Genomic DNA, 24,839 nt, shown 5'->3' on the forward strand with positions numbered 1-24,839 from the left:
CCTGGTGCAAACGTATTTAGTTGCATGTAACATACATGGAAATGCTTAAAGGAGCATTCAGTGATTTGAGTGATTTGGAGAACCACCCAGTCCGCCCCGGTAACAAAATGTGCACATGCACGCTCTACAGTGGGGGAAGTGCAACAGGCCAACAGCATGTGCACCAAGGCCCGCCCCCACTCGATCATGATTGGAGGAAGGCCCCTCTCATCCTGATTGGATGAAGGCTTTGCCACCCGCCACCAAAACTGAAACTAGGGTTTTTTGACCCCAGGGGCTCACTGGGGACAGGGAGGAACTCCTTATATGGTCAGCACACTCTATAGTAGGGAGGATTATCCAAAAAAAAAAAAAAAGTGTAATCGAATTTATCAACCCCTCTCCATGGCACTAGTCTCCTCAATCTCCTCTTGTTTTGGCGGTTATTTGCAGAAGTACAAACGGTGTAAGAAAATGAGTGGAGAGGCCACACAAAGGCCAACAACCTTTCAGCAGGCGAGGTTTAGGATTGGGGAATGTTTCCATCGATTGAAAAAGCCTCTAAAAGCCTCTTATAACACTGACAGTTTTCTGAAAAACCTATGTTTCTATATCAGTGGTTCCCAAACCTTTTCATGTCAATAATGATATGTATTTGGCCGTAGACCCCCATCTGAAAATATGTTGTTCAAAGGAGTTAAAAACGTTTGCTGTGAAAGAGCATATATTCAAAGAGTTGCGCCACATTTCCACGATTTAAAAAAAATAGCAGATGTACAAGCTTGTATATCTGCTATTTTGCGACAGATGAAGTTCAAAATAATGGTTAAAGGAGCATTCAGTGATTTGGGTGATTTGGAAAAAAAACCCGGTCCGCCCCGGTAACAAGATGTGCACATGCATGCACACGCCCTACAGTGGGGGAAGTACAACAGACCAACAGCACGTGCACCAAGGCCCGCCCCACTCGATCATGATTGGAGGAAGGCCCCTCTCATCCTGATTGGAGGAAGGCTTTGCCACCCAAAGCCCAAACCAAAACTAGGGTTGTTTGACCCCAGGGGCTCACTGGGGACAAGGAGGAACTCCTTATATGGTCAGCAAACTTTATAGTAGGGAGGATTATCCAAAAAATAAGAAAAAACAAGTGATATTTGAATTAAGTGAAATCACTGAATATACCTTTAAAGTGGTTACCAGCTATAAGGTGACACAGATGCGTCCTCAGGTCTAAATGGGTTAATTAAACTGACAAGAGTGTAGTTTCGTGACGTTTTCCGTCGCTACATTACGAGTCGATCGGTCTCACCTGGATCTTGGCCTTGATGGTGACCAGTTTCTTCTGGGCGTTGACCAGGTCGCTGTTGGCCTTGTTGAGAGTCTGGCGCTTGGGCTCCACCTCGCAGTACACGTGGTAGAACCTGACTATGTTCAGGACCCAGGAGCACAGGCCCGCCGCCGCGTACGACTTGGTGGCCACCAGGTCCTGCTGGAACTCTTTATCCTGCAGCAAAACATGACTTATGTTATGTTACGTAACGGTGGTTCTCTGAGTTCTGTATCCTGGGACAAAACTTGACTTATGTTATGTAACCGTGGTTCTCAGAGTTCTGTATCCTGGGACAAAAATTGACTTATGTTATGTTATGTAACCGTGGTTCTCCGAGTTCTGTATCCTGGGACAAAACTTGACTTATGTTATGTTATGTAACCGTGGTTCTCTGAGTTCTGTATCCTGGGACAAAAATTGACTTATGTTATGTTATGTAACCGTGGTTCTCTGAGTTCTGTATCCTGGGACAAAACTTGCCTTATGTTATGTTATGTAACCGTGGTTCTCCGAGTTCTGTATCCTGGGACAAAAATTGACTTATGTTATGTTATGTAACCGTGGTTCTCTGAGTTCTGTATCCTGGGACAAAACGTGACTTATGTTATGTTATGTAACCGTGGTTCTCCGAGTTCTGTATCCTGGGACAAAACATGACTTATGTTATGTTATGTAACCGTGGTTCTCTGAGTTCTGTATCCTGAGACAAAACGTGACTTATGTTATGTTATGTAACTGTGGTTCTCCGAGTTCTGTATCCTGCAACGAAATACAATAAGAACTAGAACTGCACTCTGTCGAGTGCCTACTTGCGCATTGCACACAAGTAGGCATAAACATAAACATAAATGGCCTATACTAGTGCGCAAGCAGAGCGTGCAAGTACTGTCAACTGGCCGTCAATGGTGACGTAATTACGATATGTTTCAATATTGGTTAGCAAACAGGTAACGTATGTATGTACGTATATGAAAGTTGTAGGTTGAAAAGTACTATAAAAAATCACACCCGTGTGAACTGAGTGGTGTAAGGTCTTATATAGACTGATCAGCTGTGGTCTGACGTAATGTCTGACGTAATGAAATCACACCCGTGTGAACTGGGTGACCATAGCAACCATGCTCATTTTTTTTGGTACGGACAGACACGTAAACTAACAAAGCCAGTTGTAGGAGTGGTTTACACCACTCAATAACAAAGCCAGTTGTAGGAGTGGTTTACACCACTCAATAACAAAGCCAGTTGTAGGAGTGGTTTACACCACTCAATAACAAAGCCAGTTGTAGGAGTGGTTTACACCACTCAAAAGGTACTGTGGTCGGCTGGGTTTCTTTATGCCATGGTATATACAGTATACTGGTTTTGAATGTGACGTAAAGATATGTATCGGGATATAACTGGCTTTCGATGGTGACGTAAACAAGATTACATACATGTATACATAGAGACATTACCTTTAATCCACCCGACACTGAAACATAGCTTTATTACGTCACCATCGAAAGCCAGTTATACCCCGGCATTGATACATATCTTCATTACATCACTCTCAAAATCAGTATAAATACCACAGGCGTACGCATAAAAAAGACAGCACGACCACCTTACTTGTGCGCTCCGCTTGCGCAAGTAAAAATCACACCCGTGTGAACCGAGCGGTGCAGGCTGCTCAACAACACCGCTGGCTGGCTGTAGTCACAGTTATAGTGCTCAGTGTGAATGGCCCTTTTAGGCTGCTCAACAGTGCCACTTTAGGTCACCCAGCGGCATTGCAGCTGTTTGTATCACAGACAGAGAGACAGACACGGCCAGTCATTGGAGCGGTTAGGCACCGCTCAAACAACTATCATAGTGTAGGTAAATCTCTCAAAAATGAACAGCCTGCACAAATCTGCATTTCTATGTTTGCACTGCAACAGTGTATGTTGTGTGTGTGATGTCAGACCTCAGCTCCTGATCAGCCTACAGTACATAAGTGTGAGTTGTCTTGAGACTTTCACATTATCTCAGTGTTAATTAAAGAGGTTTATCTTGAACCAGTTTCCTGAGACGCAGCACGAGTGAGCAAGGAGAGACACGGAGAAGAGGGAGAGAGTGTTACAGTATAAAATACATATTGTCCAAACCCCAACAGAGGAACCTATAGAACTCTCATTCTCATCACAGTCCATTTATAGCCGCATTTGATGATGGAAGGAAGGAGTGAGGCCCAATGTTTCCAGACTCGGGTATCCTGCTCCGAGTGTTCATGTGCCTCCACCTTCCTCCATGAACCCAGGAAGAGGAGCCACAACAATGTCCTTTGCTGCCAAACACTGAGGAATGAACACATCCCTTCAGCAGCATGTCAGAAAATGTACAGCTCTGTAACCAGCCAGAAACAAAGAGACACAGATGAACCCACATCTAATTACAGTGACCAGCAGTTTACCATGAATTTAGCTCCGGCAAGAGAAGTGAAGACAAATCAGCAGAACTACGCAGGAAAGAAAGCCCACATCTGTAAACAGTGTGACAAGAGTTTCCGTAAGTTAGGTGATCTGCAGGCACACCAGCGTATCCACACTGGAGAAAAACCATACCACTGTAAACTGTGTGACAAGGGTTTCACTGAGTCAGGTCAACTGAAGAAACACCAGCGAATCCATACTGGAGAAAAACCTTACCACTGTAAACAGTGTGACAAGAGTTTCAGTCAGTTACATAATCTTAAGACACACCAGCGTATCCACACTGGAGTAAAACCATACCAGTGTAAACTGTGTGACAAGGGTTTCACTGAGTCAGGTCAACTGAAGAGACACCAGCGAAGCCATACTGGAGAAAAACCATACCACTGTAAACAGTGTGACAAGAGTTTCAGCAGGTTAGATAGTCTTAAGACACACCTGCGTCTCCACACTGGAGAAAAACCATACCACTGTAAACAGTGTGACAAAAGTTTCAGTCGGTTAGGTCATCTGAAGACACACCAGCATATCCACACTGGAGAAAAACCATACCACTGTAAACTGTGTGACAAGGGTTTCACTGAGTCAGGTAAACTGAAGAAACATCAGCAAATCCATACTGGAGAAAAAACATACCACTGTAAACTGTGTGTCAAGAGTTTCACTGAGTCAGGTCAACTGAAGAAACATCAGCGAATCCATACTGGAGAAAAACCATACCACTGTAAACAGTGTGACAAGAGTTTCAGCAGGTTAGATAGTCTTAAGATACACCAGCGTCTCCACACTGGAGAAAAACCAAACCACTGTAAACAGTGTGACAAAAGTTTCAGTCAGTTAGGTAATCTGCAGATTCACCAGCGTATCCACAATGGAGAAAAACCATACCACTGTAAACTGTGTGACAAGGATTTCAGTAGGTTAGTCTGCAGGAACACCAGCGTCCCCACACTGGAGAAAAACCATACCACTGTAAACTTTGTGACAAGGGTTTCACTAAGTCAGGTAAACTGAAGAAACATCAGCGAATCCACACTGGAGAAAAACCTTACCACTGTAAACAGTGTGATAAGAGTTTCAGTCAGTTAGATAGTCTTAAGACACACCTGCGTATCCACACTGGAGAAAAACCATACCACTGTAAACTGTGTGATAAGGGTTTCACTGAGTCAGGTCAACTGAAGAAACATCAGCGAATCCATACTGGAGAAAAAACATACCACTGTAAACAGTGTGATAAGAGTTTCAGTCCTTTAGATAGTTTTAAGACACACCTGCGTCTCCACACTGGAGAAAAAACATACCACTGTAAATGAGTTTCAATCTGTTAAATGACCTGAAGAGACATGGTTAGGCACAATAGAGCCAGCCATAGAAACATAGAACACAGAAGTCGAGAGAAAGAAGACCATACAGATAACCCAGTGGTGTACCGTCAGGGCCAGCAAGGCCTTCTCTGCTGGCCCTGCACTTGCCTGATGCAGAAATTTATATTTTATAATAAATATTTATTTTTCGAAAATATATTGTATTTATTTTGCTGCCATCATTGCATCTCATTCAGACACGCTGGAGGCGCTGCTTCCATTCTGTGCAGTTTTTTTTAACCAATGAGATTATTTCCTTGGGTTGTCTCCGGGTAAAAATATCCACGTGAGGCCTTCAGAATCTCCACTGAATCCCCTTGCTGTTGAATTGAATGGGAGCTATGTAGAGATTGACAGGTTCCTTAGCCAATCAGATTTCGAGTTTGCCCTGCTGGGTGTTTGCTTTCAAGTGCCAGGGTACTCTAGCTGGCCTTTGATGACGTTAGCGTCTTGCTTGTATCCCATCGCTGGGCAAAGAAATGTCGGACTATTGATATATCGGAAAAGCGTACGCACCCCACGCAATAAAACATGACTTATGTAACCGTGGTTCTCTAAATTCTGTATCCTGCAACAAAACACAACTTATGTAAGTTACTGTGAACTGAACAGTGAACTGTATGTAGGCTGCTCAACGACACCACTGGCTGGCTGCAGTTATAGTGCTCAGTGTGAATGGCCCTTTTATGCTGCTCAACAGTGCCACTTTAGGTCGGCCAGGGGTATTGCAGCTGTTTGTACCCCAGACAGAGTCAGACAGACAGACAGACAGACAGACAGACAGACAGACAGACAGACAGACAGACAGACAGACGTGGCCAGTCATTGGAGCAGTTAGGCACTGCACAAAAAACTACAAATGCTCCCTGTTGAGCTGCCAACTTGCGCTTTGCACACAAGTTGGCGATGGTCTCATGTAACGAAGGCTTTCACCTAGAGCTTCATATGTCATTAGGGCCAGAAGGCTCTGGTGGATATCATGAGAGCATGGTCTGGACAGCATGATGATGCAAGGGCATCGGAGCTATCAACCCTTCCATAGATGATGGAGCAGTCGGAGGACGGCAGAGGCTCTGTTCACCAATAGCATGTACCCTTGGCGAGAGAGGACATGATCACCTCCCTGAAAGTAGCCACCAGGTGAACAGTTACTGCATCCTAGAGAGCTCTTTAGGTTGAAAACAGCATTGGAAGGTACATTCCCTTCAAACACACCAAAAGGCTTCAAATTTAGGATACTGTATGACCACCTCCAGTTGGTAGAGGCCTACTTGGATACCTACTTGGATACCATGGCGGCACAGGAGGACAGGCTTGGGAAGCCTCATCAAGTGGCACTTCAGCGTATCAGTGAGTTGATGAATGGACCTAGTATCCGAAGAGATACAGAGGCATTCAAGATGTTTGTCTTGAACGTACGTTCGCTGGTGAGCAGGTTAACCCAGCTGGGAAGGGAAGGAGAGGCGGAACGGAACTACGAGTCTCACAGTACCCTGCAGAAACTATCGCCCTACCCTGGAATCAATGTTCCGGCGATTCATCTACCCTAGACGTGTCAGCGTACCGTCCCTCTTAAACCTGTCTGGATGGATGGAGGTCAAGATTAATGTACAAGCTGATAGACCACACGCACGGGTTAATCAGGATCGAAGTAGTCCAACAAGGGGCCACTCACTCAGAAATGTCCATGGGCATAATTGGAGACAAGCAACCATCATACATGGTATTACCTAATGTGGAATCTTTCCTTAAACAGGTCCGTGGATTATAACCTTATTTTCCTTAATATAGCATGAAGTGAGTCGCGATATCCAGGCAAAGTCCTTCTTTATTCAATCAAGAGGCATATCCCATAGTTACATCAGGTTACACGCATCAAGTCATCAAGCATCAATTCCATACAGCATTCAGGCCAGGCCAAGCCTGTCCTCTCCGTTCTCCCACTCCAACCAACCCTCCTTAACTCTTCCTGTGTCCTATCTCTTTATACCAATATAACATGCAGTGGGTGTCACCTTTGTGTGTGTGTGTGTGTGTGTGTGTGGAAGGAAGTCAAAAGACCTCCACCTGTGACAGGCACTGTAGTAATATAATGCAAAGACAAATTGTTAACCTCCTATCATAAAGATTGGCTCTAATCAACCAGGAAGCCCCAGGTGGTCTTCCTGATCTCCTGAAAATAGCCTAGGTATTTTTACAGCTGCCGTAAGCCACGGCCTGTGGTCACAGACCCTACCTACAGATAGCCTTTAGACCGTTTTAGTCAGTCACTTTGGTGAGACACTGGATCATGGATCAGGCTTGCAGAAGTTAAAGTTATATGTACAATTGTGACTAACCATGTAGTTATGCATATATTATGATTCATAATTCACCACACTAACTCTGCAGATCATACCAAGAGCAAATCGGCAAAGATGACAGGAAGTAGTATTGCCCTATTGTGATTGCGGTACACACCATCTGGGGGTATGCGACAAGTTTAAACGCCTGAATACGAATTTGGTCCAGGCTGACTGCATGGGCAGAGACTGTAAACTACAGACTAGGAGTGAACTGTGGTGGAAGGCACCCTCTGGCTTTTCACAGTATTAATATGCGTTTGAGCGGATGAACATTTGCGGAACCCTAGGACACCTAAGATCGAGACGGGACAGGATTTACAAGAGGAATTACCGCAGCCAGCTTTTACAATCTTGACTATAGCAGGAGACTCCTTGCATGTGGGCTATCCACCGCCTAAAGGGAGAAATGTTATGTTAAAGGTGTGCAAAGTTCTAATTTGCAATTGTGGCAGAGTAATGGAAGTATTATGCAGTTCTGGATGATGGTTTGGGGCGAACCATTTTGTTACACACAGTTGCCAAGCAGGTCGGATTGAAGGGTCAACCTGAAGAGTTGCGTATCAGCATCATGAGAGATCTTCAAGTTTTGCACGGGGTGGCTGTATCTTCCGAGGTATCTCCTGCCGCACAGCCAAACCAAGTCAATAATATTGAGGGAACATTTATCGCCAAAGAGCTTGGATTGTGAGCATACACGGATCGTCAGCAGACTAATGGAGAGATATTAACATCTTCGAGGGTTTCCCTTGCTGGATAACTATCAGGCCTGGCCTGTTAGAACTTATCCGAAAGAAAGGAAAATTGTTCGAGTCTTCTGGATACGGTATAGATTTCAACGTGAAATCTGGGGTGGCTTTAACGAAGACTCTCGCTTCCAGCCATGTTGTTGGATCTGAGTAGTTGCTCATTGGATATTTAGTCCCCATATATGGGGATATCCGACTAGGACGTTGGGCTATATGACATATGACATGTCTAGTATGACAATCCCTATATTTGGCCCGAGCCGACCTAGTGCTGATATCAGATAGATGTGGTAGAACCATATATGGGTAGATCTAACTGGCTTAGTCATCGTGACAGGCATAGTCGGAGAATATATAACAAGGGTCGGCTTCAGGGAGAAGGCAGCAGTCGAAGCATCCTGGTTTAAGTTCTAACCGGACACACTGCGGCGGATCCTAACCTATTCAGCCTTGAGCTAGCCTACAGTACATAAGTGTGAGTTGTCTTTAGACTTTCACTTCATCTCAGTGTTAATTAAAGAGGTTTATCCTGAAGGAGTTTCCTGAGACGCAGCACGAGTGAGCGAGGAGAGGCACGGAGAAGAGGGAGAGAGTGTTACAGTATAAAATACATATTGTCCAAACCCCATGAGGAACCTATACTCTCATTCTCATCACAGTCCATTTATAGCCGCATTTGATGATGGAAGGAAGGAGTGAGGCCCAATGTTTACAGACTCGGGTATCCTGCTCCGAGTGTTCATGTGCCTCCACCTTCCTCCATGAACCCAGGAAGAGGAGCCACAACAATGTCCTTTACTGCCAAACACTGAGGAATGAACACATCCCTTCAGCCGCATGTCAGAAAATGTACAGCTCTGTAACCAGCCAGAAACAAAGAGACACAGATGAACCCAAATCTAATTACAGTGACCAACAGTTTACCATGAATTTAGCTCCGGCAAGAGAAGTGAAGACAAATCAGCAGAGCTACGCAGGACAGAAAGCCCACATCTGTAAACAGTGTGACAAGAGTTTCAGCAAGTTAGGTCATCTGCAGGCTCACCAGCGTATCCACACTGGAGAAAAACCATACCACTGTAAACAGGGTGACAAGAGTTTCACTGAGTCAGGTCAACTGAAGAAACACCAGCGAATCCATACTGGAGAAAAACCATACCACTGTAAACAGTGTGACAAGAGTTTGAGGCAGTTAGATAGTCTGCAGAGACACCTGCGTATCCACACTGGAGAAAAACCATACCACTGTAAACTGTGTGACAAGAGTTTCACTGAGTCAGGTCAACTGAAGATACACCAGCGAATCCATACTGGAGAAAAACCTTACCACTGTAAACACTGTGACAAGAGTTTCAGTCAGTCAGGTAGTCTGCAGACACACCTGCGTATCCACACTGGAGAAAAACCATACCACTGTAAACTGTGTGACAAGAGTTTCACTGAGTCAGGTCAACTGAAGATACACCAGCGAATCCATACTGGAGAAAAACCTTACCACTGTAAACACTGTGACAAGAGTTTCAGTCAGTCAGGTAGGCTGCAGACACACCTGCGTATCCACACTGGAGAAAAACCATACCACTGTAAACTGTGTGACAAGTATTTCAGTATGTCAGGTAGTCTGCAGGCACACCAGCGTATCCACACTGGAGAAAAACCTTACCACTGTAAACTGTGTGACAAGAGTTTCACTGAGTCAGGTCAACTGAAGAAACACCAGCGAATCCATACTGGAGAAAAACCATACCACTGTAAACTGTGTGACAAGGGTTTCACTGAGTCAGGTCAACTGAAGAAACATCAGCGAATCCATACTGGAGAAAAACCATACCACTGTAAAAAGTGTGACAAAAGTTTCAGTCAGTTAGGTCATCTGCAGACACACCTGCGTCTCCACACTGGAGAAAAACCATACCACTGTAAATTAGTTTCAATCTGTTAAATGACCTGAAGAGACACGGTTAGGCACAATAGAGCCAGCCATAGAAACATAGAACACAGAAGTCGAGAGAAAGAAGACCATACAATTAACCCATTTAGACCTGAGGCAGATTTTACAAAATGTCTTCCAAATTCCTGACAGTTTTCTGAAAACCCTATATTTCTATCTCAGTCGTTCTCAAACATTTTCATGTCAAGGACCCCCAGAATTATTGGCCGCCGAAATAATATATATTCAAAGATTTGCGCCACATTTTCATGATTTTTCAAAAAAAATGCAGATCTACAAGCTCATAGATCTGCTACTTTTCAATAGCTAAAGTAGACCTATAACATAATGCTTAAAACACCAAGGTTGGCGAAACATGTTCGCCAACCTTAATCCGATCTTTTTCCGCATGTCGGACTATTGATATGTCGGAAAAGCGTATACACACCCCACGCAATAAAACATGACTTATGTAACTGTGGTTCTCTGAATTCTGTATCCTGCAACAAAACACAACTTATGTAAGTTACTGTGAATTGAACAGTGAACTGTATGTAGGCTGCTCAACGACACCACTGGCTGGCTGCAGTTATAGTGCTCAGTGTGAATGGCCCTTTTATGCTGCTCAACAGTGCCACTTTAGGCCACCCTGCGGTATTGCAGCTGTTCGTACCCCAGACAGAGTCAGACAGACTTCATGTTTCAGCTGTGTCACATGTAACGGATGGCTACACATCGTAGACACACGCAAACGCTGGGTAAATAGTATGTGTACTGCGCGCACGCACACACACACACACTCACTTGCAGAATCCCCCCCTCCCCCGCACACACACACACACACACACACACACACACACACACACACACACACACACACACACACACACACACACACACAGAATCCATATATGCGCCTCGGTGCGTCCCGTTGGTACCGCGGCAGGGCTTGGCGCAGTTGTCATGTTTCCATTAATGAAACTGGTGGTGCAATTGTCGTGTTTGCATGAATTAAACTGTGTATGTATGTAATCGCGCCGCTGTCCATCCAAGTCCGAATCAGTGTGTGTGTGGGACTGTGTGTGTGTTGTGCCTCTTGCGGAGGCAATGGGAAGACGGGGAACAATGTTGCCAGGTTCGCGAATTGTAAGCGAGTTGTAGTGTGTGTAAGTAGCGTGGTGAAAGGCTTTGTTTCCGGGTCTGTTTTCTTGTTTATGGGCCTGTTTTCATAGACCTGGCAACAGTGGCCCGTGTGTGTGTGTGTGTGTGTGTGTGTGTGTGTGTGTGTGTGTGTGTGTGTGTGTGTGTGTGTGTGTATGTGTGTGTGTAGTGTTGTGTTTTCTAATGTGTGTGTGTGTAGTGTGTAACTTCCGGTGGTGTAATCAAAAGTGAGAAAGGTAACATAAAAACTATCGTGGGTCACGTGGTGGGCTTTGAGCACCACGTGAATTGAAAATTGAATTGAATTGAAAATTGAATTGAATTGAGAGGGAATGTAGTGTTGCCAGGTCCGCGTATTGTAAGCGAGTGGTAGTGTGTGTAAGTAGCGTGTTGAATGGCATTTTTTCTGGCCTTGTTTTCATAGACGTGGCAACAAATTAGCAACAGTAGCCAATGGGAAAACAGGATGCAGTGTTGCCAGGTCCGCAAGTTTTAAGCGAGTTGTAGTGTGTGTGAGTAGCGTGTTGAATGGCATTTTTTCTGGGCTTGTTTGCATAGACCTGGCAACAGTGTTCCGTGGCCCGTGTGTGAGTGTGTGCGTGCGGGAACAACACAACATATGCCCCCGGCCGTAACTATGTATGTTTATGTAAAAACGGTGGTTCCTGATTGGCCGAGCGTGTCACCAAAATTCACAATCCCCTGATTGGCTGAAGGAGTCACTGACATATGCAGCCGAAAACAGTACTTGCGCTCTGCTTGCGCAAGTAACTATCATAGTGTAGGTAAATCTCTCAGAAATCGACGGCCTGCACAAATCTGAATTTCTATGTTTGCACTGCAACAGTTTATGTTGTGTGTGTGATGTCAGACCTCGGCTCCTGGTCAGCCTACAGTATGGTGTGTGTGTGATGTCAGACCTCGGCTCCTGGTCAGCCTACAGTATGTTGTGTGTGTGTGATGTCAGACCTCGGCTACTGGTCAGCCTACAGTATGTTGTGTGTGTGATGTCAGACCTCGGCTCCTGGTCAGCCTACAGTATGTTGTGTGTGTGATGTCAGACCTCGGCTCCTGGTCAGCCTACAGTATGTTGTGTGAGTGATGTCAGACCTCGGCTCCTGGTCAGCCTACAGTACATAAGTGTGAGTTGTCTTTAGGCTTTCACTTCATCTCAGTGTTAATTAAAGAGTTTCATCCTGAAGTAGTTTCATGAGACGCAGCATGAGTGAGCGAGGAGAGGCACGGAGAAGAGGGAGAGAGTGTTACAGTACAAAAGACATATTGTCCCAACCCCAACAGAGGAACCTATAGCCGCATTTGATGATGGAAGGAAGGAGTGAGGCCCAATGTTTCCAGACTCGGGTATCCTGCTGCGAGTGTTCATGTGCCTCCACCTTCCTCCATGAACCCGTGGAGAGGAGCCACAACAATGAGCTTTACTGCCAAACACTGAGGAATGAACACATCCCTTCAGCAGCATGTCAGAAAATGTACTGCTCTGTAACCAGCCAGAAACAAAGAGACACAGATAAACCCAAATCTAATTACAGTGACCAGCAGTTTACCATGAATTTAGCTCCGGCAAGAGAAGTGAAGACAAATCAGCAGAGCTACGCAGGACAGAAAGCGCACATCTGTAAACAGTGTGACAAGAGTTTCAGTAAGTTAGGTCATATGCAGGCACACCAGCATATCCACACTGGAGAAAAACCATACCACTGTAAACTGTGTGACAAGGGTTTCACTAAGTCAGGTCAACTGAAGAAACACCAGCGAAGCCATACTGGAGAAAAACCTTACCACTGTAAACAGTGTGACAAGAGTTTCAGTCAGTTACATAATTTTGAGACACACCTGCGTCTCCACACTGGAGAAAAACCATACCACTGTAAACAGTGTGACAAAAGTTTTAGTCAGTTAGGTAGTCTGCGGGCACACCAGCGTATCCACACTGGAGAAAAACCATACCACTGTAAACAGTGTGATAAGAGTTTCAGTAAGTTAAATAATCTGCAGAGACACCAGTTTATCCACACTGGAGAAAAAACATACCACTGTAAACTGTGTGACAAGGGTTTCACTGAGTCAGATAAACTGAAGATACACCTGCGTCTCCACACCGGAGAAAAACCATACCACTGTAAACTGTGTGACAAAAGTTTCAGTCAGTTAGGTACTCTGAAGACACACCAGAGTATCCACACAGGAGAAAAACCATACCACTGTAAACTGTGTGACAAGGATTTCAGTAGGTTAGGTAGTCTGCAGGCACACCAGCGTATCCACACTGGAGAAAAACAGTACCACTGTAAACAGTGTGACAAGGGTTTCAGTATGTTAGGTCATCTGCAGACACACCAGCGTATCCACACTGGAGAAAAACCATACCACTGTAAACAGTGTGACAAAAGTTTTAGTCAGTTAGGTAGTCTGCGGGCACACCAGCGTATCCACACTGGAGAAAAACCATACCACTGTAAACAGTGTGACAATACTTTCAGCAGGTTAGATCGTCTTAAGATACACCTGCGTCTCCACACTGGAGAAAAACCATACCACTGTAAACTGTGTGACAAGAGTTTCACTGAGTCAGGTCAACTGAAGAAACACCAGCGAATCCATACTGGAGAAAAACCATACCACTGTAAACTGTGTGACAAGGGTTTCACTGAGTCAGGTCAACTGAAGAAACATCAGCGAATCCATACTGGAGAAAAATCATACCACTGTAAACAGTGTGACAAAAGTTTCAGTCAGTTAGGTCATCTGCAGACACACCTGCGTCTCCACACTGGAGAAAAACCATACCACTGTAAATGAGTTTCAATCTGTTAAATGACCTGAAGAGACACGGTTAGGCACAATAGAGCCAGCCATAGAAACATAGAACACAGAAGTCGAGAGAAAGAAGACCATACAATTAACCCATTTAGACCTGAGGCAGATTCTACAAAATGTCTTCTAAATCCTGACAGTTTTCTGAAAACCCTATATTTCTATGTCAGTCGTTCTCAAACATTTTCATGTCAAGGACCCCCAGAATTATTGGCCGCCGAAATAATATATATTCAAAGATTTGCGCCACATTTTCATGATTTTTCAAAAAAATTGCAGATCTACAAGCTCATAGATCTGCTACTTTTCAATAGCTAAAGTAGGCCTATAACATAATGCTTAAAACACCAAGGTTGGCGAAACATGTTCGCCAACCTTAATCCGATCTTTTTCCGCATGTCGGACTATTGATATGTCGGAAAAGCGTATACACACCCCACGCAATAAAACATGACTTATGTAACTGTGGTTCTCTGAATTCTGTATCCTGCAACAAAACACAACTTATGTAAGTTACTGTGAATTGAACAGTGAACTGTATGTAGGCTGCTCAACGACACCACTGGCTGGCTGCAGTTATAGTGCTCAGTGTGAATGGCCCTTTTATGCTGCTCAACAGTGCCACTTTAGGCCACCCTGCGGTATTGCAGCTGTTCGTACCCCAGACAGAGTCAGACAGACTTCATGTTTCAGCTGTGTCACATGTAACGGATGGCTACACATCGTAGACACACGCAAACGCTGGGTAAATAGTATGTGTACTGCGCGCACGCACACACACACACACACTCACTTGCAGAATCCCCCCCTCCCCCGCACACACACACACACACACACACACACACACACACACACACACACACACACACACACACACACACACACACACAGAATCCATATATGCGCCTCGGTGCGTCCCGTTGGTACCGCGGCAGGGCTTGGCGCAGTTGTCATGTTTCCATTAATGAAACTGGTGGTGCAATTGTCGTGTTTGCATGAATTAAACTGTGTATGTATGTAATCGCGCCGCTGTCCATCCAAGTCCGAATCAGTGTGTGTGTGGGACTGTGTGTGTGTTGTGCCTCTTGCGGAGGCAATGGGAAGACGGGGAACAATGTTGCCAGGTTCGCGAATTGTAAGCGAGTTGTAGTGTGTGTAAGTAGCGTGGTGAAAGGCTTTGTTTCCGGGTCTGTTTTCTTGTTTATGGGCCTGTTTTCATAGACCTGGCAACAGTGGCCCGTGTGTGTGTGTGTGTGTGTGTGTGTGTGTGTGTGTGTGTGTGTGTGTGTGTGTGTATGTGTGTGTGTAGTGTTGTGTTTTCTAATGTGTGTGTGTGTAGTGTGTAACTTCCGGTGGTGTAATCAAAAGTGAGAAAGGTAACATAAAAACTATCGTGGGTCACGTGGTGGGCTTTGAGCACCACGTGAATTGAAAATTGAATTGAATTGAAAATTGAATTGAATTGAGAGGGAATGTAGTGTTGCCAGGTCCGCGTATTGTAAGCGAGTGGTAGTGTGTGTAAGTAGCGTGTTGAATGGCATTTTTTCTGGCCTTGTTTTCATAGACGTGGCAACAAATTAGCAACAGTAGCCAATGGGAAAACAGGATGCAGTGTTGCCAGGTCCGCAAGTTTTAAGCGAGTTGTAGTGTGTGTGAGTAGCGTGTTGAATGGCATTTTTTCTGGTCTTGTTTGCATAGACCTGGCAACAGTGTTCCGTGGCCCGTGTGTGAGTGTGTGCGTGCGGGAACAACACAACATATGCCCCCGGCCGTAACTATGTATGTTTATGTAAAAACGGTGGTTCCTGATTGGCCGAGCGTGTCACCAAAATTCACAATCCCCTGATTGGCTGAAGGAGTCACTGACATATGCAGCCGAAAACAGTACTTGCGCTCTGCTTGCGCAAGTAACTATCATAGTGTAGGTAAATCTCTCAGAAATCGACGGCCTGCACAAATCTGAATTTCTATGTTTGCACTGCAACAGTTTATGTTGTGTGTGTGATGTCAGACCTCGGCTCCTGGTCAGCCTACAGTATGGTGTGTGTGTGATGTCAGACCTCGGCTCCTGGTCAGCCTACAGTATGTTGTGTGTGTGTGATGTCAGACCTCGGCTACTGGTCAGCCTACAGTATGTTGTGTGTGTGATGTCAGACCTCGGCTCCTGGTCAGCCTACAGTATGTTGTGTGTGTGATGTCAGACCTCGGCTCATGGTCAGCCTACAGTATGTTGTGTGAGTGATGTCAGACCTCGGCTCCTGGTCAGCCTACAGTACATAAGTGTGAGTTGTCTTTAGGCTTTCACTTCATCTCAGTGTTAATTAAAGAGTTTCATCCTGAAGTAGTTTCATGAGACGCAGCACGAGTGAGCGAGGAGAGGCACGGAGAAGAGGGAGAGAGTGTTACAGTACAAAAGACATATTGTCCCAACCCCAACAGAGGAACCTATAGCCGCATTTGATGATGGAAGGAAGGAGTGAGGCCCAATGTTTCCAGACTCGGGTATCCTGCTGCGAGTGTTCATGTGCCTCCACCTTCCTCCATGAACCCGTGGAGAGGAGCCACAACAATGAGCTTTACTGCCAAACACTGAGGAATGAACACATCCCTTCAGCAGCATGTCAGAAAATGTACTGCTCTGTAACCAGCCAGAAACAAAGAGACACAGATAAACCCAAATCTAATTACAGTGACCAGCAGTTTACCATGAATTTAGCTCCGGCAAGAGAAGTGAAGACAAATCAGCAGAGCTACGCAGGACAGAAAGCGCACATCTGTAAACAGTGTGACAAGAGTTTCAGTAAGTTAGGTCATATGCAGGCACACCAGCATATCCACACTGGAGAAAAACCATACCACTGTAAACTGTGTGACAAGGGTTTCACTAAGTCAGGTCAACTGAAGAAACACCAGCGAAGCCATACTGGAGAAAAACCTTACCACTGTAAACAGTGTGACAAGAGTTTCAGTCAGTTACATAATTTTGAGACACACCTGCGTCTCCACACTGGAGAAAAACCATACCACTGTAAACAGTGTGACAAAAGTTTTAGTCAGTTAGGTAGTCTGCGGGCACACCAGCGTATCCACACTGGAGAAAAACCATACCACTGTAAACAGTGTGATAAGAGTTTCAGTAAGTTAAATAATCTGCAGAGACACCAGTTTATCCACACTGGAGAAAAAACATACCACTGTAAACTGTGTGACAAGGGTTTCACTGAGTCAGATAAACTGAAGATACACCTGCGTCTCCACACCGGAGAAAAACCATACCACTGTAAACTGTGTGACAAAAGTTTCAGTCAGTTAGGTACTCTGAAGACACACCAGAGTATCCACACAGGAGAAAAACCATACCACTGTAAACTGTGTGACAAGGATTTCAGTAGGTTAGGTAGTCTGCAGGCACACCAGCGTATCCACACTGGAGAAAAACAGTACCACTGTAAACAGTGTGACAAGGGTTTCAGTATGTTAGGTCATCTGCAGACACACCAGCGTATCCACACTGGAGAAAAACCATACCACTGTAAACAGTGTGACAAAAGTTTTAGTCAGTTAGGTAGTCTGCGGGCACACCAGCGTATCCACACTGGAGAAAAACCATACCACTGTAAACAGTGTGACAATACTTTCAGCAGGTTAGATCGTCTTAAGATACACCTGCGTCTCCACACTGGAGAAAAACCATACCACTGTAAACTGTGTGACAAGAGTTTCACTGAGTCAGGTCAACTGAAGAAACACCAGCGAATCCATACTGGAGAAAAACCATACCACTGTAAACTGTGTGACAAGGGTTTCACTGAGTCAGGTCAACTGAAGAAACATCAGCGAATCCATACTGGAGAAAAATCATACCACTGTAAACAGTGTGACAAAAGTTTCAGTCAGTTAGGTCATCTGCAGACACACCTGCGTCTCCACACTGGAGAAAAACCATACCACTGTAAATGAGTTTCAATCTGTTAAATGACCTGAAGAGACACGGTTAGGCACAATAGAGCCAGCCATAGAAACATAGAACACAGAAGTCGAGAGAAAGAAGACCATACAATTAACCCATTTAGACCTGAGGCAGATTCTACAAAATGTCTTCTAAATCCTGACAGTTTTCTGAAAACCCTATATTTCTATGTCAGTCGTTCTCAAACATTTTCATGTCAAGGACCCCCAGAATTATTGGCCGCCGAAATAATATATATTCAAAGATTTGCGCCACATTTTCATGATTTTTCAAAAAAATTGCAGATCTACAAGCTCATAGATCTGCTACTTTTCAATAGCTAAAGTAGGCCTATAACATAATGCTTAAAACACCAAGGTTGGCGAAACATGTTCGCCAACCTTAATCCGATCTTTTTCCGCATGTCGGACTATTGATATGTCGGAAAAGCGTATACACACCCCACGCAATAAAACATGACTTATGTAACTGTGGTTCTCTGAATTCTGTATCCTGCAACAAAACACAACTTATGTAAGTTACTGTGAATTGAACAGTGAACTGTATGTAGGCTGCTCAACGACACCACTGGCTGGCTGCAGTTATAGTGCTCAGTGTGAATGGCCCTTTTATGCTGCTCAACAGTGCCACTTTAGGCCACCCTGCGGTATTGCAGCTGTTCGTACCGCAGACAGAGTCAGACAGACTTCATGTTTCAGCTGTGTCACATGTAACGGATGGCTACACATCGTAGACACACGCAAACGCTGGGTAAATAGTATGTGTACTGCGCGCACGCACACACACACTCACTTGCAAAATCCCCCCCCCCCCCCCCGCACACACACACACACACACACACACACACACACACACACACACACACACACACACACACACAATCCATATATGCGCCTCGGTGCGTCCCGTTGGTACCGCGGCAGGGCTTGGCGCAGTTGTCATGTTTCCATTAATGAAACTGGTGGTGCAATTGTCGTGTTTGCATGAATTAAACTGTGTATGTATGTAATCGCGCCGCTGTCCATCCAAGTCCGAATCAGTGTGTGTGTGTGTTGTGCTTCTTGCGGAGGCAATGGGAAGACGGGGAACAATGTTGCCAGGTTCGCGAATTGTAAGCGAGTTGTAGTGTGTGTAAGTAGCGTGGTGAAAGGCTTTGTTTCCGGGTCTGTTTTCTTGTTTATGGGCCTGTTTTCATAGACCTGGCAACAGTGGCCCGTGTGTGTGTGTGTGTGTGTATGTGTGTGTGTAGTGTTGTGTTTTCTAATGTGTGTGTGTGTAGTGTGTAACTTCCGGTGGTGTAATCAAAAGTGAGAAAGGTAACATAAAAACTATCGTGGGTCACGTGGTGGGCTTTGAGCACCACGTGAATTGAAAATTGAATTGAATTGAAAATTGAATTGAATTGAGAGGGAATGTAGTGTTGCCAGGTCCGCGTATTGTAAGCGAGTGGTAGTGTGTGTAAGTAGCGTGTTGAATGGCATTTTTTCTGGCCTTGTTTTCATAGACGTGGCAACAAATTAGCAACAGTAGCCAATGGGAAAACAGGATGCAGTGTTGCCAGGTCCGCAAGTTTTAAGCGAGTTGTAGTGTGTGTGAGTAGCGTGTTGAATGGCATTTTTTCTGGGCTTGTTTGCATAGACCTGGCAACAGTGTTCCGTGGCCCGTGTGTGAGTGTGTGCGTGCGGGAACAACACAACATATGCCCCCGGCCGTAACTATGTATGTTTATGTAAAAACGGTGGTTCCTGATTGGCCGAGCGTGTCACCAAAATTCACAATCCCCTGATTGGCTGAAGGAGTCACTGACATATGCAGCCGAAAACAGTACTTGCGCTCTGCTTGCGCAAGTAACTATCACAGTGTAGGTAAATCTCTCAGAAATCGACGGCCTGCACAAATCTGCATTTCTATGTTTGCACTGCAACAGTTTATGTTGTGTGTGTGTGATGTCAGACCTCGGCTCCTGGTCAGCCTACAGTATGTTGTGTGTGTGATGTCAGACCTCGGCTCCTGGTCAGCCTACAGTACGTTGTGTGTGTGATGTCAGACCTCGGCTCCTGGTCAGCCTACAGTATGTTGTGTGTGTGATGTCAGACCTCAGCTCCTGGTCAGCCTACAGTATGTTGTGTGTGTGATGTCAGACCTCAGCTCCTGGTCAGCCTACAGTATGTTGTGTGTGTGATGTCAGACCTCAGCTCCTGGTCAGCCTACAGTATGTTGTGTGTGTGATGTCAGACCTCAGCTCCTGGTCAGCCTACAGTATGTTGTGTGTGTGATGTCAGACCTCAGCTCCTGGTCAGCCTACAGTATGTTGTGTGTGTGATGTCAGACCTCGGCTCCTGGTCAGCCTACAGTATGTTGTGTGTGATGTCAGACCTCGGCTCCTGGTCAGCCTACAGTATGTTGTGTGTGTGATGTCAGACCTCGGCTCCTGGTCAGCCTACAGTACATAAGTGTGAGTTGTCTTTAGGCTTTCACTTCATCTCAGTGTTAATTAAAGAGGTTCATCCTGAAGTAGTTTCCTGAGACGCAGCACGAGTGAGCGAGGAGAGGCACGGAGAAGAGGGAGAGAGTGTTACAGTATAAAATACATATTATCCCAACCCCATGAGGAACCTATACTCTCATTCTCATCACAGTCCATTTATAGCCGCATTTGATGATGGAAGGAAGGAGTGAGGCCCAATGTTTCCAGACTCGGGTATCCTGCTCCGAGGGTTCATGTGCCTCCACCTTCCTCCATGAACCCGTGGAGAGGAGCCACAACAATGTCCTTTGCTGCCAAACACTGAGGAATGAACACATCCCTTCAGCAGCATGTCAGAAAATGTACTGCTCTGTAACCAGCCAGAAACAAAGAGACACAGATAAACCCACATCTAATTACAGTGACCAACAGTTTACCATGAATTTAGCTGCAGCAAGAGAAGTAAAGACAAATCAGCAGAGTTACTCAGGACAGAAAGCCCACATCTGTAAACAGTGTGACAAGTGTTTCAGTAAGTTAAATAATCTGCAGAGACACCAGCGTATCCACACTGGAGAAAAACCATACCACTGTAAACTGTGTGACAAGGGTTTCACTGAGTCAGATAAACTGAAGATACACCTGCGTCTCCACACTGGAGAAAAACCATACCACTGTAAACTGTGTGACAAAAGTTTCGGTCAGTTAGGTACTCTGAAGACACACCAGAGTATCCACACAGGAGAAAAACCATACCACTGTAAACTGTGTGACAAGGATTTCAGTCTGTTAGGTAGTCTGCAGGGACACCAGCGTATCCACACTGGAGAAAAACCTTACCACGGTAAACCGTGTGATAAGAGTTTCAGTCGGTCAGGTAGTCTGCAGGAACACCAGCGTATCCACACTGGAGAAAAACCATACCATTGTAAACAGTGTGACAAGGGTTTCAGTATGTTAGGTCATCTGCAGACACACCAGCGTATCCACACTGGAGAAAAACCATACCACTGTAAACAGTGTGACAAAAGTTTTAGTCAGTTAGGTAGTCTGCGGGCACACCAGCGTATCCACACTGGAGAAAAACCATACCACTGTAAACTGTGTGACAAGAGTTTCACTGAGTCAGGTCAACTGAAGAAACATCAGCGAATCCATACTGGAGAAAAACCATACCACTGTAAACAGTGTGACAATAGTTTCAGCAGGTTAGATCGTCTTAAGATACACCTGCGTCTCCACACTGGAGAAAAACCATACCACTGTAAACTGTGTGACAAGAGTTTCACTGAGTCAGGTCAACTGAAGAAACACCAGCGAATCCATACTGGAGAAAAACCATACCACTGTAAACTGTGTGACAAGGGTTTCACTGAGTCAGGTCAACTGAAGAAACATCAGCGAATCCATACTGGAGAAAAACCATACACTGTAAACAGTGTGACAAGGGTTTCACTGAGTCAGGTCAACTGAAGAAACATCAGCGAATCCATACTGGAGAAAAACCATACACTGTAAACAGTGTGACAAAAGTTTCAGTCAGTTAGGTCATCTGCAGACACACCTGCGTCTCCACACTGGAGAAAAACCATACCACTGTAAATGAGTTTCAATCTGTTAAATGACCTGAAGAGACACGGTTAGGCACAATAGAGCCAGCCATAGAAACATAGAACACAGAAGTCGAGAGAAAGAAGACCATACAATTAAGAAATGAGCATTTTAAATAGATGACCCTAACCTCAGTATCCTAACCTTAACCCAAAAAGCTTCCCAAGGAAGGGTGTCCCTTCCTTCGGGGCGTGTCGAGCAGCCAAGCGGCAGGCCCCTCTCAGCCCTGAAACGTATGGAATTAATTCTGTACTGGCCAAATATGGAGCGTGTCTCGAGTGTACAGGGTTTGATGAGGGTCAGATCAACATATGGAAGCCAGTTTTCGCCGGCTGCCGGGCACAGCTGCACTAATAACAATTTACAATTACAATTTAGGCATTTAGCAGACGCTCTTAATCCAGAGCGACTTACATTAGGCAAGAACAAAAGTATGGGAATACATCACATATATAAAATGCATTTATCAAGAAACATGCGTAAGCTAAGAACGTAACTAGAACATATCTATATAATGAAACTATACATATTAACTATACATATATACTATACTATGCTATACATATGTACTATGATGTGCTATGATTACATACAATGCAATTATTGTGCTGTCTACATGACATGCTATAAGTCTGTTTCAAATGCTATCTAAGTATAAAAAGTGCTATCTAAGGGGGTAGGATAAGTGCTATGGGCCATGATGGAGTCTGAAAAGGTGGGTCTTCAGACTACGGCGGAAGATTGGGAGTGATGCTGCAGTTCTGATTGCAACGGGGAGTGCATTCCACAGTTTTGGGGCCAGAAGGGAGAAGAGTTTGGGACGTGTGGAGCGTTGTCCCGGCGTTTTTAGTGAGGGTACTTCCAGCTTTCCTGCGTTGGCTGATCTGAGTGCGCGGGAGGGTTTGTAGGGTTCAATCATGCTTGCAAGATATGGGGGAGCCATACCTTTGGTTGCTTTGAATGCCAGCATCAGAGTTTTGTATTCTGTGCGGGCAGCGACTGGGAGCCAGTGCAGGGAGCGGAGCAGGGGGGAGACATGTGAGAATTTTGGCTGGTTGAAGACCAGACGAGCTGCGGCATTTTGGATCAGTTGGAGAGGCTTAAGTGCACATGCCGGTAGGCCAGTAAGGAGCGAATTACAATAGTCAAGTTTTGACAAGACTGTTGTCTGGATTAGGAGCTGGGCTGATTCCTGGGTGAGGAACGGTCTAATTCGTCGTATGTTATAGAGTGTGAACCTACAGGATCGAGTGACAGCTGTGATGTGAGGTTTAAACGAGAGCTGACTGTCCAGGACAACACCAAGGTTCCTGGCTGTTGGGACAGACGTTACCAGGGCGTTGTCTACGGAAATAGTTAGCTCCCGCATAGGGCAGGACTTAGCTGGGAAGAAGCGAAGCTCAGTCTTGTCTGGGTTCAGCTTGAGGTGGTTGGAGGACATCCACTGTGAGATGTCAGCCAGGCATGCAGTGATGCGCTCTTCCACCTGAGTGGCAGCCAATAACATTGGGGCAGGCCCGTCTAGAGTTTAAATGTTCACGATGCGTGACCATATATGGGGGCATTCCCATATATATTAATATTGATGATTTCGCATGCCTGGGGTGACCAACCAAACAAACAAACAAACAAACAAACAACTGACTGACGGGAAATGCACGATTTCATAGTAAATGCAACTACTACTATCAATGATTTGCCAACCTGCAGGTAGGGCTGAATGGCTTTGAGGCAGGTGTCCGGGATGTTCTCCTTGTTGAAGGTCTTCAGGGAGTCCAGGAACTTGTCCACCTTGGCCATCATCACCTTGGCCGCGTTCCAGCTGCGGTCCTTGGGCACGCGGCCGCCCGGCGCCATCAGCACCATGACCGCTGCCGTCACGTTGGTCACCGCCGTCACCGGAGAGCTGAACGACTTCAGCTCCGTCAGGTTGATCTGGACGAGACGATGTGGAAGAGAGAGGAGACGACATGATGAGATGGAGAGTTACGGACCACTGCTGTAGGATAGAACTACGCTACTGAGTGTGTGCAGGCTGTATGATAGGGGTGGGACGTTTCACTTACCTCCCAATTCAATACGATATCGATACCTAGGAAGCTGATTCGATTTATATTGCGATTCTTAAAGGGCCACTTTTCTCACCATTTTTCAACCTATCTTCATATAATTGGTCCTCACTAATAATCATGATAAAATGGCACAATTATTTTCTACTCAGTTTGCGTCTCATAGGAGGGATGTGGGGCAGTTCAGAAACCCAGTCCACCTGCAGGCTTACTATTCCCGAAAAGCTGCAATGGGATAATGGAAGCCATCGTTCTCACGATAATAATACAAAATAAAAAACTTAAAAAAAGAAAAATGTTAAAAAAAATTATCTGCCTAACGATGATGTCACTGGTGGATGGTAAGGTACATAATAGGTCATTCACTTCTAGTCATTTTTACTAGTTGACTAGTTGCCTAGTTTACTAGTCGACTAGTCGTTTAACTACTTAATATGTAAAAAAGAAAAAGAGAAAAGAAAATATTTATTTTGGGAAATAAATATTTGTACATTTAAAAACTGTGTACATTGGTGACTATAACTATAATCTACCTGATCTTGAAGCCTACAAAATTGGGAATTAAATAAATAAATAAAC

The 24,839-nt window shown here is 45.0% G+C and overlaps 1 protein-coding gene across 1 annotated transcript in view; it reads right to left on the reverse strand.

The window, feature by feature from the left end:
* Positions 1–24,839, reverse strand: part of dnah9 (dynein, axonemal, heavy chain 9) — a gene marked incomplete at its 3' end in the record, with an annotated part of 115,670 nt that overhangs the window by 21,468 nt on the left and 69,363 nt on the right. Inside the window, exons 57-58 of the mRNA XM_079510771.1 lie at positions 23,896–24,126; positions 1,289–1,483 (exon numbers count right to left, since the gene is read on the reverse strand). Of these exons, the coding sequence (XP_079366897.1) occupies positions 1,289–1,483; positions 23,896–24,126 (426 nt within the window). The remainder of the gene's footprint in view (positions 1–1,288; positions 1,484–23,895; positions 24,127–24,839) is intronic.

This window comes from Electrona antarctica (assembly GCF_951216825.1).
Source record: "Electrona antarctica genome assembly, chromosome: 9".
NCBI classification, from domain to species: domain Eukaryota; kingdom Metazoa; phylum Chordata; class Actinopteri; order Myctophiformes; family Myctophidae; genus Electrona; species Electrona antarctica.